The sequence below is a fragment of the Pinus tabuliformis genome, chromosome J (genome assembly GCF_031772625.1).
Source record: "Pinus tabuliformis cultivar Carrire ecotype Pingquan chromosome J, CPIR1, whole genome shotgun sequence".
NCBI lineage: Eukaryota > Viridiplantae > Streptophyta > Pinopsida > Pinales > Pinaceae > Pinus > Pinus tabuliformis.
This window is the reverse complement of record NC_142295.1, coordinates 241,759,329-241,778,528: the sequence shown is the minus strand read 5'-3', so window position 1 is coordinate 241,778,528 and position 19,200 is coordinate 241,759,329. Positions and strand designations below refer to the sequence as shown.

The 19,200-nt window shown below is 39.1% G+C and overlaps 1 protein-coding gene across 2 annotated transcripts in view; it reads left to right on the top strand.

Annotated features, from left to right (window-relative positions):
- LOC149226653 (FAD/NAD(P)-binding oxidoreductase family protein) overlaps positions 1 to 18,078 on the top strand; it is a 64,261-nt gene extending 46,183 nt beyond the window's left edge. For both annotated transcript variants that reach the window (XM_089377543.1, XM_089377544.1), the window contains exons 6-9: positions 16,463 to 16,560; positions 16,741 to 16,832; positions 17,052 to 17,225; positions 17,453 to 18,078. In XM_089377543.1, the coding sequence (XP_089233669.1) occupies positions 16,463 to 16,560; positions 16,741 to 16,832; positions 17,052 to 17,225; positions 17,453 to 17,624 (536 nt within the window). In that variant the 3' untranslated portion in view covers positions 17,625 to 18,078. The remainder of the gene's footprint in view (positions 1 to 16,462; positions 16,561 to 16,740; positions 16,833 to 17,051; positions 17,226 to 17,452) is intronic.
- Positions 18,079 to 19,200: the final 1,122 nt, after the last annotated feature.

The following is a 19,200-nucleotide window of genomic DNA, read 5'->3' as shown; positions in this document are numbered from 1 at the left end:
GATTAACAACTACACCTCACAAGGAACCACACCCGTTAGGATGGTTGAATGATAAAGCACAACTACAAGTGACTAGACAGTGCAAACTCAAGTTTTCTTTGGGTCAGCATTTGTAGATGAGGTTGAGTTAGACATAATTCCTTTGGATATATGTGGAATTGTTTTAGGAAGTCCTTACTTGTATGATAGAAAGGCTATCTTCTATAGAGCTGAGAACAAGTATCTACTTGTTAAAGATGGAATCGAATACTTTGTAAGAGCTCATAAGCTCAAGAATAATTATTCTCTCATAAACTCAGGGCAGATGAAAAGAATGATAAATTCATGCAAACAATTCTTACTAATGGTTGTGAAGGAAAAGAAACTTGATAAAACCAATGTATTTGAGGGTTGTAATGCTGAACAACAAGTTGATATAGAAAGGGTTGTTTTAGAGTATGATGTCTTATTTCAAGAACCTAAAGGTCTGCCACCCAAAAAGGGAATAGTACATGATATTATTTTGCAGCAAGATGTTCCAGTGCCTAACATTGGGATGTACAGGTTGTCTGCTTTAGAGAATGTTAAAATCAAGAAGCAGGTGTAGGAGTTGCTCAAGAAAGGGTTCATCAGGCCTAACACATCACCATGTGGGTCACCAATCGTTTTGGTGAGAAAGAAAGATGGCTCGTGGAGAATGTACATTGATTACCGAGCACTGAATAAGATAACAATAAAAAATCGTTATCCCCTTCCTCGCATAGATGATCTTTTAGATCAATTAAAGGACGCTGTTTATTTCACCAAGCTGGATTTGCACAGTGGATACCATCAGTTCAGAGTTGCAGAGCAAGATGCATGGAAGACTGCTTTCAAAACAAAGCAGAGATTGTATGAATGGCTGATTATGCCTTTTGGCTTGACCAATGCTCCTGCTACTTTCATGAGATTAATGAATGATGTACTCAGACCTTTTCTTGATGATTTTGTTATTGTGTACCTGAATGACATTCTGATTTTTAGTAAAACGTGGGAAGAACATTTAAAGCGTGTTAAGCAGGCACTAAATGTTTTGAAAAGAGGAAAACTTTATGTTAAACTCTCAAAATGTGAATTTGGCAAAACATCTCCAAACTACTTGGGTCATATAGTAGGGGGAGGTGAATTGAAAATAGATCCCTCTAAAGTGGCAGTCATTGTAAAGTGGCCTAAACCCAAGTCTGCTACAGAAGTGAGAAGCTTCTTAGGAGCATCACAATATTGGAGGAAGTTCATTTCTAACTTTTCCTCAATTGTAGCTCCCTTACATGCTTTAACAGGGTTGAATAAGGTGTTTCAGTGGGGAGGCAAACATCAGAAAGCCTTCGACACCTTGAAAGAAAAGATTAGTACAACACCTGTACTAGCGCTGCCAGATCTACAAAGACCATTTGAGATCCAAACTGATGCCAGTGACTATGCCATGGGAACAGTGTTGACACAACACGGTAAACACATATGTATCATTCTGAGCCTTTTAATCCTGCGGTAGTTAACTATCCTACATATGATAAAGAATTGTATGCATTAGTTCAGAGTGTGAAAAAATGGAAACATTACTTAATGGGCAAAGAGACAGTAATACATACTGATCATCAACCACTTCAATATTTGCACTCCCAAACTAAATTGCAGCAATCAAGACATTACAGATGGATGGGTTTTCTACAACAGTTTCATTTAGTCATCAGATATAAAAATGGCATACATAACAAGGTTGCAGACATGTTATCTAGACCCATTATAAATGCATCTACCATACTTAAGTATAATTCTGTACTACATGAAAGTTACATTGAACAATATGCTCAGGATATGGACTTTAAAGATGTATATGCAACTTTGAGTCAAGGCAAAAGAGTAGAAGAATTGGACTATCATATGAAGGACCGACTCTTATATCATTGTGGGAAACTCTGCATTCCACAAACTGAAAGAGTAAAGATAATTAGGGAAGCACACACTTCTCTGATATCAGGTCACTTTGGGGTAAGTAAAATAGTTGCACAGCTGCAAAGGTTTTGTTATTGGCCGAAAATGAATGATACAGTTTCTAGGTATGTAAGAGGGTGTGCTATGTGTGCTAAAAGCAAGCCCAACATTAGAAAACTAGGCTTGTACACTCCATTGCCAGTTCCTTCTCACCCTTGGGAAAGTGTTTCCATGGATTTTGTTGGAGGACTGCCTAAATCTAGGAAAGGTCATGATTATCTATATGTTGTTGTGGATAGGTTTAGCAAAATGTGTATTTTGATATCTTGTAATAAACAGATTACGGCTGAACAGACTGCAAAACTGTTCTTTGAACATGCATGGGTTCATTTTGGATTACCCACTTCCATTGTATCTGATTGAGACACTCGATTTGTGGGGAAGTTTTGGTCGATTATGTGGGAACTGATGGACACCAAATTGAAGAAAAGCACAACTTTTCATCCACAAACAGATGGCCAGACATAAGTAGTTAACAGGACAGTGATCCAGTTACTGAGAGGATATTGTAGCAAACATCCTAAGCTTTGGGATGAACACTTGTGTTATGTGCAGCATGCTTACAACAGAGCAAAACATTCTTCTACACAGAGATCTCCTTTTGAGACCTGTTTTGGTTTCACACCAAGGTCTCCTTTGGATTTTGTCTTTGGTAAAGATACCATGGTTGATGGACACAGTGATGTGGACAGGGCAACTAGGTTCATTGAACAGATCTAGGAGATCCACCAGACAGTATAGGAACAGCTGGAAAAGAGCCAAGCCAAGTACAAGGCTAGGCATGATAAGCATCGGATGGAGCATAGTTTTCAAGTTGGTGACCAAGTCTCGCTGTATATCAGCAAGGACAAAATGCAAGGTGAAGGTAAAAAGCTAAAGCCTATCAGGTATGACCCTTTAGGATACTTGAGAAGGTTGGTGAAAATGCTTTTCACCTTGATCTACCAGCTTACATGCACATCTACTCAGTTGTAATGCAGATTGCTTGATAGTGTTTGGACTTTCAATGATTGAGGACTCTGAAGAGTAGAGTCAATTGCCTTCTATAGATGACCTGCTACCTAAATATCTTAATGAATTGTAGGAAGACACAGTGTTGGACAGGAAGGTGAGGACGACGCGCAGGGAAGATGTGGAGTACCTCAGAGTTGGGCTCAAAGGTTCAAAACCAAGCAGTGCAAAGTGGATTGAGATTGGGGAAGTGAGAAAACAATATCCTCACTCAGTCGATGCTTGAAAACCAACTTTTGGTGGTCCAAACGCTTTTTCAGTGGGAAGGCCGTGATCCGAATTGGAACCATGAAGAACTGTCAAAAGAACCATGACTGTATCAGGTCAAGACAAACATCAAAAATTCCAAAACAACGATAAAAAACACCTTGAACTAGTGGCAATGGCAGCCAACGTGGAACGACGAGGACCTCGGTCAAAGTGCGCTGAACGGGGCCCATGGAGACTGCGCGAGAGGCTGAATTAGACCCTGGGAGGTCCGGATTAGGAAACGGAGGTGGATTTTTGATGCGCATCGCTGGGCAAAAATGCTCGAGATGGGGAAGCCCCGAGCACTCGGTCGCGTGGGGAGCCAGAGAATCATAGGGAAAAAGGCGAAAAGGGATAAAAGCTAAAGGCGGGACCCGCTCCGAAGCCGACGGTATTGATCGGGGCGCCCTCAAACGGTAAGCGGTTTTGGATGAAAGCGGAGCGATCCCACTCGGCAATCGATGCATGGCGAGCGGAGGAGAGAGAAAACCACCGTTCATCGCATGCTAACGGTCGAGCAAGTCAACCGCGCGAAATGAGTGAACGACGTTGGATCTAGAGGATCCAGATCAGACGACTGAGATCGTGCCCGATGGAGGAAGCGGAATCGACAAAGGATTAAGACGCGACTTAGAAGGATTTGAAGTCCGTTTGATCGCCACGACGGAGGAAGACTCATTCCACAAATGTAACCGAAGAATTGAACCGACGAAGCAGGCTAGCACGTTACAGGAGGACATGTGGCCACTCCCTGTGGCACGTTACAGAAGGCAATTCGACGGAGGCTGAAGAGGAACCGAACAAGCATGGGAACGAATGGCCTAAAAGCCATGAACAGAGAAAGAAGACACAGACAGAGAAGAAGACAGAGGGGGACAGAGAACCCCGAGAGACAGAGAGACTAGAATCCCGAGAAGAGGACGGAACACAGAGAAGAAGACAGTGAAGCAAAAGCAGAAAGAGGACAAAGGGCTGAGCTGACCAAAGGCAACGTTGAGCACCAGAGGCTTGAGAGATCCGAGCCATCCCAGAGAGGATCTGTCTGGACTGAGCACCACATTGGGCTCTTTCCACTATAGACCAGAAGGTCACAGAGCTGGTAGGTAGAAGTGTTTGTGCACTCCAGTGGCTTGGGGAATCCAAGAACCACCCTGCCAAGCAAATCTGTTTCAGGAGACTTATATTTAGCTCCTGCATTGTAATTCTTTGCTTAAAACCAATGTTTTAAAACTCCGACTTCGCCTCCGACTCGGCCGAGGGTCAACTCCGACTCCGACTCCGACTCGGTTGACTTGATTTCAATGACTCGGTCGTTGTAAAAAATACATTAAATATTTATTTTTTCTAAAAATACATAATTTTAAAGATTTTCATTCATGTTTCCAAACACACAACATTAGAATATAGATAGAAGACAACATATGATCAAAGTAGGCTCATGAATATATCAATTATATCAAAATGGCACCCAGTGCACTGTCCAATACATACACGATGATGATATAGAGATCAAAACAAAAACACATAACCAAGGAGGCTATAAACGGCCTCTACAACAAAAGTCTGTGACCAGTACTACTGGCTACTGCTAAAGTTGCCAATGTCATCTGGCTCAGTGTTACTTGGGAGCAGGAGCTAAAGTGGGGAGCGAGAGCGAAAACGGGAGCAGGAGCGACATTTTTAGAAGCTCCTGGTTTGGGAGCGAATCCCAGAGGAGTTCAACAACCAATGTCACTAACATCAAGGTACATAGAGGGATTGGTGCTCTTGATTAAATACGAGTTCCATACCCTAATACATGACAAAATTCAATGGAAACATTGCAATCCTCCAATCCTGAAATCCTAAAAAACTGATAAGTCTGCTGGATTTTGAATGAAATCTAAAATTCTACTTTCTCCATATGAAATCCAATGAGGTCGGAACCACTCTCAAACATCCTCAGTGATTTCATGGTAATGTTAAAAATTTAAGTAAAAGGATCATGTTCATCCTTTTACTTTAAGAATTTAACATTACCATGAAATTTGAATAGCATATCAATACTAGGAGAGGGGAATGGACCCCAAATAGCATTTAACTAATTTAGAAAACACCTTGGAGTCCCCAACACTCAGCTAACAGTTAAAAATTAAAAAAAAAATGAAAAATCGCATTTTTTTGGGGTTACAGGCTGCATTCATTGACTCGGCCGAGTTATTGTGGAACCGGCCGGGTTGACCGATTCATGACTGACTCGGTCAAATAGGGTGATCTCCTTATTAATTTCTTGTGTCCTTGTATTTGCTTACTGTATTTCTCTACTATCTTTCCATTTTAGTGTCTGTGTATTTGCAATTTGATTGATCCGTTGCTTAAATAACATAGACACACACACCAGCACATGACTCTGTAATACCTTTTTTCAATAAATCTTTAACTGAGGTCACTCATAGGGTGATTATCAGATCAATTGTCCAGAGATCCTTCAACCCCAGGAGCCCTTCATCTCAATTCCTCACCCTGGGAGCTCAAACAGGGGGGAAGAGTTGGATCAGTGTTCTCGATCAGTTTTGCTCTTTGTAGATCAGAAACATATCATCATGCTCATATATGGTATTAGCTTAATCATCATGTCGCAATAGCAGTAATCTCCTAGTCGTGTAGGACATCAAATTAAATATTATATTAGAACACACACACACACACACATATATATCTCCTTAACTTCTTGAAATTCAATCAAAGTGTCCAAGGATTCACATTTATGTTTTTTTAATAGCTTCACAATATAGATTTTCTTTTCCCAACTTTAGAATGTAATTCATCATGCCATGATTCTTCATTTCGAACTTCAGAGGTGATCTTCCTCTTACTTTGATCATCAGAGGCCCATTACCTGTCAAGAATAGATCATCAACATATAAAACCAAAACTAAAGTCATACCTTGGACCATTTTTGAAGTAGAGGTTTAGATTGGCACATCTTCCCAACTTCACCAGATAACTGTCAATGTGGACATACCAAGTTCAGGGAGCTTGCTTCATACAATGCTTTCTGCAAACATAACACTTGACCAAACCGATATGCTCAACCTTACACAAATAAATATTGTGCGATCAAATAAACTAAGCCATCTTGTCAAGCCTTAGATGCCAAACCAAAACCAATATCAAAATCATAAAAGTTTTTGCCAATGTTAGGTAGAGCTCACATCCAAATACCAAGTTACAACAACCTTTTATTTACAAAGCATTATCCAATCTAACTTTATCAAACCATCCTTATGATCATAGCATGAAACATTTCTAACACTAAATATGAATGGATACATCAAGGACAAGTCATGCATATACCAAGAATGAGCCATACAAGTTCCATCCATTCATTGTGAAATTACTTCATATTGAATCAAAACTGTTTATACTTCAACCATTGTGCCAAAGACAACGAAGCCAATACAAAATCATTGTTGAATACCAATATTAGTCACTGAAAGTTACTATGCTCACATAGCACTGTCATTAAGGCAAATCATCTGTCATGTACTAGCTTCAATGAGCAAATCTAAATATCATACTAATGTGCATATTCCGGTCCCTTGAAAACACACATTCAGTCAACACATTCATATTCTCTATATCAGGTCAAATGTTCAAACTTCCCTGCTCATAGAACTTTCTAATGTCTGCTCCATATCTGTAGGACTGTCATACTCCAGGTGCACTGCATGAGGTTCCAAATTTTGTGACCTACAGGCACAATCGCACCCATAGACCTTCTTCTGTGCAGTTGGAGGCCTATAACCGCACTGATAAGCTTGCTTCCATGTGGTTGGAGCTTAGACTAAGGGAAACCCTCTCTTTTCAGACCAGAACTTGTTGTAGACTAACAACACCAGATATTAGTCTATTCATGTTTGAAAATATTACTTCAACAATAAAGAAAATGCAAATGATAATAGGTGTAGGGATCTTATGGAGAGTTTCTCCCTCTCAATGAGCAAACTCTTTAGCCACTATTATTCAAGTCATCAACCTATCTATAATACTGTCATGCATCAGTAGAATTGTCAGATCATAAAATCAAGCTATATTAGGTTCTAACACATATATTCATCATGGTCATAACATGTCAGTATCAGCTACTTCATCATCTCATATGAACATGACATCAAATTTTCATCAAGGGTTAGAGTCATATGATTAGGGCAGCTGACAAGTGTATCATACTTCAAAGATTATAATCACTACATAACTTCTTTATCATTAACCATTAAGTTAGGGCATCCAATTTTTCCATATGACATAATTACTAGGCTAACCAAGGTCGACAAGAAGATCTTGGATATCAATCTTATTGTTACACTTCTATCATTATGGTTATCATGCTTATCACAATCATTAATAATCGAATCAAGCTACCATATGTCAAAAATAATGAGCTAGCCTTCTTATGAAATCCATCATGTCTAAGATGTGAGATGCTTTGCCAAATATCAAGTATACCAATATATCAAAAATCAATGTTTCTAAGTAGCTTTACCATAACTCAACAGGATGTAAGATACTTGTCCAATACTAAGTGCACCATCTCATCATAAGTACCATGAATCAAACTTTCATATGCATGAGCCATTTGTGAAGGTGATATTCTCATCATACCTTAGGGCTTACCTTGCTATCCAATATTGCAGCTGAAATGAAGCATCATACATACCTTGTAGTATTCAAATACCTTTGCACCTTCTTATTTGACATAGGCAATTGTAGTACTTTGTCAACTTTTCATCAAGTGCCTCTTTTCCTTTTTAGCGCTAGTTATTCTCTTCCTGCACTAGCCATGATCCTCAAGAAGGATTCACTTATCACAACTCATCAGGAGGTTAGAAGTATTCAAATACTCAAATATACATGTAGGAAGTATAAGTAATAATCAAAACAATAACCCTAAACAGGAATAGAATGACAAAGAGGTAACATAAATCTAAAAGTACTTATCTTCAATGAGAGGTGATCATCTCCCTCAGCCTTCAAGAGTCATGACTGTCCATTGACCATAACATTGATGCCTTCATTCTATTCATCAACTTCAACAATAATCAGGCCTAATAGAGACTATCCCATCTAGGGCTACTTCAAATCTGTCACAAGTGCTTGAACATCTTCATGCTGATCATGCTAGCGTTTCTAGAGTGCATGTCTCAAACCTTTGTCATAATCCAGGGTTTTTTCCAAACCCTAACCTTATAATTTCCATCAATCCCTAATGCACAAATTGCCTAGGGTTCCCTTCAAACACTAGTATTCTTTTAGGTCTCCACAATCTTCTCTTGCTTCCTTCAATGGTGTCTTCATAGGGGTGACCTTCAATGACTTTTCTTCAGCTCAGCTTTGATACCATGTTAATTTTTCTTAGGGCTATATTGTACTTTGCTTTGATAATTGCATTTCATTATTTCCATATTAACTTCACCTCACAACATCATAACATTATTCAAATTTACATCATTATTCAATAACATATGCAACTATATAGAAAGAGTAATATCATCATCAATGTAGTAGAACATAAAGGAACAAATAGAAGAAAATCATTCACACATAGAGATACGGGGATTGGTCGGAGACCAGGGAAAAACCCACTATGGGAAACCCTTTCAAATTCTTCTTATTAGATTGTCATTGAATGATTCAACAAAAGAGGGAGTACAATAATCCATATCATCAACCGTAATCCTATCCAACAATATTAGCTAAACAACATTCATGAGATGAACCCAACAATGCTAATAATCAAAACCCGCTTCAAAAGCCTACAATCAACTGTTACTCTCTGCAGTCAATTGCCGAACTATACGGTCAACAAGCGAAATCCGCGGTCAACTGATAAAACCAAACCCTAGTTTCCAGCTGCAGGGAGGACGTGTTGTGTGCGCGGCTGAAAGGCTTCAATTGCACAGATGAGCCGGCCAGTGTGCGGCTGTAGTCATGATTTCTCCGTGACGTGCTTGCGGCTGAGACCCAAACCCTAAAACAAAGATGTGAGCTTCAGAGCTTGCAATTTCACCTTCGAGTGAACCCATTCCTCTGTGGGCTTGCCTCAGACCTGTGTGAGCCAAAAACAAGAAAGGAAATAGAAGAATGATCAAAGATGATTGTCTAAATGAGGTTGAGGTCACTTGTATTTATAGCTTTCCAAGGGTGTCCAATTTGCTTTAGGGATGACCTGATCAAATATGCACATGTGGGCTTTTAATTCAAAAATACACTTTCTCTTGTCCAAATTGAGCGCTTCAATAGTCAAAATTGGTCCTCTTGAAAAGAGGAATCTCGTCCCATGGTTGGAATTTGTCACTGAGCTGCCAAATTAACACTCCCTCTCAGCTAGGGAGAAATTCCAACTGCATCATGTAATCATTGCAAGAATCCTGTCATCAAGTCATATCCAATCTCAAGTATCTTGAGAAATTCCAACTGCATCATGTAATCATCGCAAGAATCCCGTCATCAAGTCATATCCAATCTCAGGTATCTCAACAATATTGTAGTGCATAGAAAAAAGCGTAGCCTCACCCAGTTTCTTGCATATCATGATCTATCCAAATAAAAGAAACTTTGAATGTCCCAACCTTGATGACCAATGAAGCACTACATCTATAATAGGTAATTGATGCATCTATTGAAGCTTGTAACCCAACCTATGCTATGTAAAGAACATAAAACCATTAAAGTAGAAGGAGCACTAGAGGGGTGGTAAAAATATTATGAGTAAAGGGGTAATTCAGGTCCTACAATTACTCCACCTTCACATTATTCACTAACCATGTTGAAACTCCATAATTTGGTACCAAGACTGTGGCATTATTCCATGGAGTTGCCCCATTCCATGACCACTTTTCACATGCACCTATTGATTGGTGGGTCGGCCTAGGAATTGTGCCTCCCCTTAGGGAAGGAGCACCTAATAGGGCCTTTGGACAACTTTCCCATATCTAAGTGTGGTAACTTGTTTACAAATAATTTGCTAGAAAGTGATTTGAAGACAATGCTTGTGTGAAGTACTTATGTGCCTTTTGCATTAAATGGTCCACTATGATACTTTTCTGGGTATTTAACCTATGATGATAATCTCACTTGATCTTGAGGGCTATGTCATAGGGTTCGCTGAATTCAAACCAAATTCGACGAATCTCAATCGAAAAATAAAATTCGTTGAAGTAAAAGTAAGAATTAAAAAAAATAAAATAGCCCAAATTCTTAAGGTCCACCAGGTCATGTACCAGGGCTTTTCATGTCATTGCATGTCTTAGATTTTGGAGTTATCTTATTTACTCACTTTGGAGGGACATCCACCTTTGAGACTACATGCGGCGGGGGAGGGGGCGTCTTACTTTGGCACATGTGGTCTTACTTGTCTCTCCGATGACTTGAGAAGGTGATTTGACATGTTATGGGGAGGTTAACTGCACCTTGTTGACTTTACTTTTGGCATCATATGGCTGATTTAGCCGAGGGTGTCCACTTTGGGGGTTATATTCGTCACTTGTTGAGCCTCTTTTACGTTCAAAAGCCATGTGTCCACTTGGAAGGGGCTTGAGAGTGCTTGCTTGCACATTTGATGAGAAAGGGCTCACTTTCACATGTCATTGGAGCTGATTTTGTAGGGGTTGCCCCCTTTTGAAGGAGTTTGTTCTTGATATATGGGAACGTTCACCTTGAAGATCACCCCTTGGAGGCTAGATGTTGCACTTCAGCGCCACATGGTGCCTTCTTTGGAGGAGATGTGCCTCTCTTTGGGTGTTGTTTAACCTTGATCATTGTACATGTGACTTGACCACCTTATTTTTTATTTGGAATTTGACTAATTAGTTGGAGGAAATTGTGTTTTACTCCTCCATAGGCTAAATTTGAGGATCTCACATGGGATAAAATTATTTTATTGTAAAGGAAGGTGAGCATCACTTTTTAGTAAAGAGATGCCCTTTCTCATTATCATTCATGGTTGGATTTTCGGAGCTTAATTGACATATCTTTTATGGAGCATATGATTGTGAAAATGATTCTTTCTTTTTGGATGATTGTTGTTAATTCTTGGTAATTATGCAGTGCATAATGATTCATGGTGAAATTCTCAAGCCTTCTACAAGGCTTCATGATCAATCCATTTGAGGGGTACGACTACCACTTGGAAGGAAGATGTTTTAGATTTTTTTCCTTCTTTTGTTGGTTTGAAGATTATTTGATGCCATGCTTTGTTCTTCTTGTGGATCCCTAGCAGAATGATTAAGTAAATTCGTCAAATCATAGCTAATCTTGTTATTGAAGGTTTTTCTTTAAGGTTCCCTTCTTGTAGATGTTGATATTCATTGTTGATCTTGATTGGGTGATGGATTACTCTTCCTCTTGGTTCTAATCTAAAAGAAATAAGCCAAGTCTTAAAAGGGTTTCTCTTGACTTCATAAATCATTTGATTCACCTTAATTTTGTTGCCCTTGTTGAATTTCGCACTAATCTCTATTTCTTTGCATCATTGATTTCAAAAGCCCCCAACCCCCAAAACTTTATTTTACTAAGGATGCTTTCAATTTCACCTTCTGTCTTATTGCTTGGTCTTAATAATCCTACTAGGGAGACCCCTCTTGAGTGAGAGGAGAGCTAGCCTAAAGTGAAGAGAATATGCTACTAAGGTGATAGTGGTGACCGTCCTAACAATTTCCCTTGAGTTGCACCTTGTGAATTAGGGATTTTATCATTTTAAGTATAGATTAGCAGTAACAGAGGTCATTTTCACAACTTTCCCCTTCACTAGGCTTTCCTTAGCTCTAGCGTAGGTTAGGATAGTATAGCCATCCTCATTGAGACATGATCCCTTTCCCAAGGTGCATTTCTCCTTTCATTAGTGGAAATTTCAGCCTAAAAGTACCCATGAAATTTTCATGTCATAATATGTAAACCAATCAAAATCCTTTAAGTTTAAAAAGAGGTACATGTATATATTTTGGAGGGAAAAGAAGAAAAAATACTTTTTTTAATTGTATTTTTAGCTTATCTCTTTATAGGTCTACTCAAATTTCAAGTTTAGACACTTGTTGGATGCAAAATTAAATTCCACATCGAATGAGTACCCATTATGCATGTTACCCATCACCCGTGGGTAGTGTATATAGGAGATTTTTTTTCTCCTAGATGGTCCTCAGTTGGCAGCCAACAGCCCCTTGCAGCCACTAGATAGCTCAATGTGCCATTATCTCTTCCACTTGAGCCATCCATGTGGTCCCTCACCCACTTGTTATGATTGTATGTTTGACAGTGGGCCTCTCGACCTCGAAGGTATGAATTTTCATTGGTATAGTCAAGTAATCTTCCTTACTTGTCATGGGCACTTTTGGGCATGGATTGGTGGGGGGATTCGGCGGAAAGAATGGGTTAGGTATGTAATCTTGTGTACATTGCCCGATTTTGTGGTTAGCCTTGTATCCTAGTCCCGTGGTATTTCCTTTACTGACCATTAGCTTTAGGGTTGGCACTAGATGGGAAATTCTGATTTTGGTTGTGTGTCTAGCCTCCCGACACCATATACATCAGCCTCCTTCCACTCATTATAACCCTATTCATCTCCTTTCCCATCCGGGTCCACATGTGTCCAGTAGGTCCACATAGGGTTAGCCTCCTCCTCCCCTTGTCCACACCTTGGGTCGAGCTTGGAATAATGCCCAGAGGTTGATGCAGCTAAAAAGAAAAGAGAAGCATAATTTGGCCACTCTCAACAGGAAATGTACCACAAAATGCAAAAGATGGTCGAGACATACAAATTTAGCACGTGGGCAAAAGCCAAACAGGAGCTCTACCTCTTATCGATGACCATCACCTTGGTTCCTATGGGTCCTAGATAAGCCCCCTCCATCATTTAGCGACCCATGATTGTCCCAACACCTGGTGGGTGATGCGCTGCCTCACCTTAAGGAGGTATCCACTGCTATATATTACACAACATGTTCTCATCCCTTGAAGCCTCGAGCAGTTATGAAGAAAAATCAATCAAAGACAAAAGGCATATGAAGAAGGGTGGAAAAACAAAGGTCGGGGTAACTCATGTACCACGATTTTCTCCCTCCTACACTCATATAGCCAAGTGTGGGCGTCCCTTATTATAATTTCCCTTGTACCATGACATGTTGTATGGATGATTCCCTTGATCTCCACTCTGTTCCATTACTATATCATTTGCCACCTACCACTTGAGGGATGTACCATGGACATGTCACCCACTTTAAAAGTTGAAACCACCTAAAAGGGTCCTTGATTAACCCCCTTATTGAGCTTGGAGACACTTGTACATGCTAAAAGCCCGCTATGGAAGGGCATGCCACCATGAAGTGCCCCATTGATGCTATGACTTGTAAGTTCTTTTACTTGATTATGCTAATGATTTGTTGTATTGGAGGGCAAGAAGATGCATTGGATCTTACGCAAGATTGCAGATGGGTCTCCATTTGGGGCTTGATCTCCCTATACGGGGTCCTAGCCCTCCAGAGGGCCACGTTGGCACTTATAGGGTAAGCGTTGAGAGCCATGGGCCTCCACCATAGTAGAGAGTACTTCATGGCTCCCCAACACCACTCATTGATTGCTCGTGTTCCACCTTTTTGGATGAGGATGATGCACTTGGTTCACCATGCCCAGTTGGCTCTACACTTGCAACATACACTTGGCAGATGTTCCGAGGTCCAGATGAGGGCTTATGTCATCATCTTAGTCCCCACGGATGATTTACAGACATTTTCGATCCACTTGGAGACCCATGAGGATGTCCTTGTGCCCTTCACACCCACTTGGGGGCACCACAGGGATTTGCTTGGAAAACAAGGGGCCAACCCCTTGTCCACTATGTTTGAGGTCCATTCTCACATCATGGCACACTCAGGACTTCATTAGGCCTCCTCAAAGGCCCAACGACTCACTTTATTGATCATTCGACCCTCTTGAGAGGCTTATTATTATGTTATTGAGCTATCTTGGTGGGCTTGTCACCAAGGGATGTTATTATTGCACATTATTTTATTATTTGGGGCTCAATTAGGCCAAATTAAGAAAATTGAACTCATTAGTGATTGTATAAATAGAAGTGAGATGATTCATTTTCATCATCATCACTTGGATTGGGATTTAGTAGCTACTTGAGAATTTCACATTCTCTTTTGGAGGACAAGTTTGGATTACATGGATGAATTTTGATGTTTGGATCTATTTCTCGTCTTGGAGCTTCATTATTGGCATAATTTGATGATTGGATATACTCATTTGTACATGTAAGTAATCTTTTCATGCTTATTGTTGTTATTAACTTTGTCACATGAAATGTTGCTGGGATTTTCGCTATACAAGTATGAAATTATATTGCTTTTCTATGTGAAATTCTGGAAATTTTGATCTTTTGTAGCGTTGCATCATTGAATGGGCCATGCATGAATGGGAATGTTCCTAGAGATTGTCAAATACATCTTGATAAGTCATCAATTATCACTAATCAAAGTATAAAGTTCTCGAGTAGCTGCTCTCATTTCCTAATGCCATGCGAAGTTGCTTGAAGGCCTCCTTGATTGGGTAAACCTCTTCCAAACAATAAATTCTCCGTGATTCCATCTCTTCCAAAGGATAAAGCACTAATCCTTCCATAGGTGGTCACCTTTAACGAATATTTCTCTCACCTCTCCTCTTTCTAGGCCTAGTCTCCATAGGTCACCTAGGGCATCATTTTTCTCTCATTGTAGCCATAAAAAAAGTTCGATCTCTTGTCCATAATTGCGCTAGGATTTTTTCTAGAGGCCCTCCAAATTTTAAGAAATTTCTACAATGGGATCTTGAGATATATCAAGCCCCAGCTCAAGGATCATTTCTTGCCCTAGGTTTCCTTTGGCTAGTGTCCTCATTTGGATCATTGCATTCAATTCTAAGAAGATTTGTCCTTTGATCCTCTTCCCTTTCATAATTAGGTCAGGCCCCTCGGTTGATCAACTCCAATTCCTTGACCTAATTCTGGGTCCACTTGGTCCCATGTGGTCCCACAACCTTACAACTCTAATTGCACAAAGATCACACAAAGACGAATTCTCCATAAGGATTTCTAGACCTAGGAATCATCTTTACAAGAGATATTTCCAAACTTTAGCCTCGAGAGCCCTCTTATGCTTTCCTAGAGAGCCTTTGAACTTGCTTTTTAAGCAAGAAATCCATATCATTGAGTCTCTCCTGTGAATGGGCCTTGGGAATCACCCTTTATCCTTCCACATATTCATTACTGTAATTCCCCTTATACCAGGTCTCCTCTCATCTATGAAAGTCCATAAAGAGCACGGAGCCTTAGTTGAGGTGACAGTGGGCTATCGCTCCATTGTTGCCCTTGACCTAGCAGTTGCTCTATAGGATCCCTTCTTGGGACCCTTGCTAGTTTGAGTGGTAACAATGCATACTTCTGAGAAGACCCACATCGATAAAAATTGTAGAGACATTAAAAAAGCTTGTTGAATTTTTATCGATGTGGTTCTTCTAAAAAATATGCATAATGGGTACTCATTGGATGTGGAATTTAATTTCGCATCCAATGAGTGTCTACACTTGAAATTTGAGTAAACTTATAAGGAGATAAGCCAAAATTACAATTAAAAAGATAGTTTTCTTCTTTTCCCTCCAAAATTCATAACTCTTATTTTATTATTTTTCCATAGGAGGCCACTTTTAGGCTGAAATTTCCTCTAATGCATTGTTTTGACTACATCAGATTATTCCCACCAGTATATCCACATATGATAATCTCCTAATCCATTAATTAGATGATAAACATCACTTGGTATTAAACATCATAAATGTCATAATTCATTAGGCACAGAGAAATCATCTCTTGATATTAAGGTGTCATAAACATCATAACTCATTAAGCACATAAAAATCATCACTTGGTATAAAAATCACATAAAGAACATAACTCATAAAACAGTTAATAATCATCACATAGCGTAAAGCATCATATCATCGAAAGGTCATGGAGCCATGTAACTATCCAGGTCCAAATCATTAAGGTCTGAGGTACCTAACAAAAAGTAAAGTCTAGCCTTGGGTTGTCACATTGGTTTTGACTTGCAAACTCCTCTGGTATCTATAGAATATGGATGGAAACAACATGATAAGAGACTTTGTTTTGTTGGCTTTCCAGACAGTGCTGAATTACCAGAATTAGTACAAAAGCTGCAAACAGTTTTGGCGAGTTCGTGTTTTGCTCTTATGCTGGCTTTTTCACAACCTCTTACAATGGTGAGGATTCGAGTCTTGTGAGATTGCACTTGCTGATTATGGAAAGTAGTTTCATTCCCTGCCCTCTGAGCAGATAACTAGATGCTTGCAGTAACTTATTTCATATTGTTAGTTGCTGGGTGTTTTATTTAATACTATATAATGCACTCATAAACTTAATTGCACTTGACCTTTTTCCAGATTTCTGTAAATGGCTATAATGTAAGAGGCTCAAAGATCTTAAGCTGGGCATCCTGTGATAGCAGAAAACCAGGACGTTCCAATAATGGCAGGTGTGGACAACTGTGATTATTGGTATTTTATTGGCAGTCAAATGTATGCCTTCAGTACCACAGATCTTATTATCAAAGAATATTTAGGTGTTGGTTCCTGTTTAACTACATACATTGTCTTGTGGAATATGCTCCTTAAAACTTTGGGAGCTCTCCGTATTTGCTAACACTGTGTGCTTATGATTGGCTGACTGACACAATTTAAGTTACTTTCGACAGTGAGTGCTGGGTTCTGCATTCTACAGCTGAATATGCCAACCATATCATAAGTCAAACAGGCTTAAAGAAGCCTTCAGATGATGTATTGAACATGGTGAGAAGAGACTTATTCAGTGAATTCCAGAAAACAGTTCCACATATGCCTTCTCCATTTTTTATGAAAGCTCATAGATGGTGAGATTTTGGGTTACATGATTGCAACCTCCATTCTCTTCTATTTGATAACTGGTTTAAATGTCAACCTATAAATTTTGGTCTATCCTAGTCATCATGAATAGACATTTAAGGATGCTTCATAGATAGAGGATAATAAGGAGATGTTTGACTTAATATTTCAGCCACAAGCTTATCAAGCTCAAAGAAATTAATCTGGCTTTTCTGATTTCATATTTTGATTGCAGGGGCAGTGCCTTACCCACAACGATCAGTGCAAAAGATGACAAATGTCTGTGGTTAGATAACAAGCGTTTTGCTGTTTGTGGTGACTTTTGTGTTGCTCCAGATGTTGAAGGTGCCATATTGAGTGGCCTTGCTGCAGCTTCAAAACTTTCACAAGTACACAATTCTCTATAGCTCCTTAATCACGTCAAGGATTTGCTGAACTTAGGACACGTCCAAACAATAGTTTTCCTTTCTGCTGTTATAAGAAAGTAAATTCTTTCGAAGAGCATCATATGAAATTTCAAACAAGCTGAAGGTATTCTAATGCTAAATCTGTTGGATGTTGTCATGTCCAAACTATTTATGTGAATTAGCATTTGGTCTCTTGTCATGAGCATATTTTTGTTTGCAGCGACAACTCCATATTAAAGTCATTATACACCATCTCGCATCGTCAATATGGTTCTCTTTTTTTTTTTTCCATCCATACCTTTTAAGTAATAGAAGTGCGTCAAAGCCTTCCTTCACTTACCATGAAGAGCTCAAAGAGAATGACAATGTGTCATTGATCGAGGAAAGGAATAAGTTGTACCGCCATTATAATGTGTTACATGAAAATGTTTATGTTATTGTTTTAGTTTTTTCATATTATTTCTCTTCCAAAGATGATTAGAAAGAACATGTTGCCCCCATAAAATGTCGTTGGCTAGCGTTAGATTTTAAGCACAAGTACAAGATCTAGTTATGATAAAATGCTACAGTAATTACTGCAAGTAGAAAGAGAGAAAAGAGAATAAATTAACATTCAAATAGACTAAGTGACTAGAAAGCCAATTTGAACTCACTTGTTGATTGTTGCTTTACTTGAATACAAATAAATAACCTTTTCATAGAGAGAAGTCATGTGCTCTAAGTGTGGTTCCAAGTGCATGCACAACCAATAGAAGACCAACTTTCCCTTAATTGTAGTTAACCGGGCCAAAAATGGAGTTGTAGGGTCTCTAATAGAGTTAGGGTCAATAATAGAGTAAATTTAGATATATAAAATAAATAATAAATAATAAATCTAAATATATAAATAATAATATTAGAAGGTCATGGCTAAAGAAGGGTCATGACTAAAGAAGGGTCATGACTCTTTGAACAACCACCTTAGGCTATATTGAGCCGCTCCCCCTCCTCACTGTAATAATCATATGCACTTAAATATATTGTGCATAATCTAGTATTAGAGTCTAGCTCTCAACCTCACGTTGTACTTGTTTGTACATCCACATAGTTTGAAAATGTTGCTTTCATACAAGACATAGCCACCAGCAAAACAAATCATAATCATGCTGAAATTGTGTTGTGACATTGCCAGTATGTTTCCTTTGTATGCCCTTGTTAATGTGCTTCTGCAATATACCACCACCACCCCTGTTTCGACATACACACCAATGTCGACAAAAGCACATTGACAAGGGCATATAGAGGAAACATACTAGCAACACAATTTTAGCATGTCTCGCCATATACCACCACCAATGTTATTTCTCCGTGCACATCACTGCTAGCCCTATTCTATCATCTACATATGCTTCCTTGCAATCATATGTTAGTGTATTAAATTGAGTGGGTGTCATATTAAATCATGTTGAGAATGTAACTAGGTTCGGTCTTCATTAATTATATAATGTAATTTATTTATCAAAATAAATTTGATTATTAATAAAAATGACTTATTAAAGCATGGGTTTCATGCTTGGGTCATCATTTTTTAGGTCAA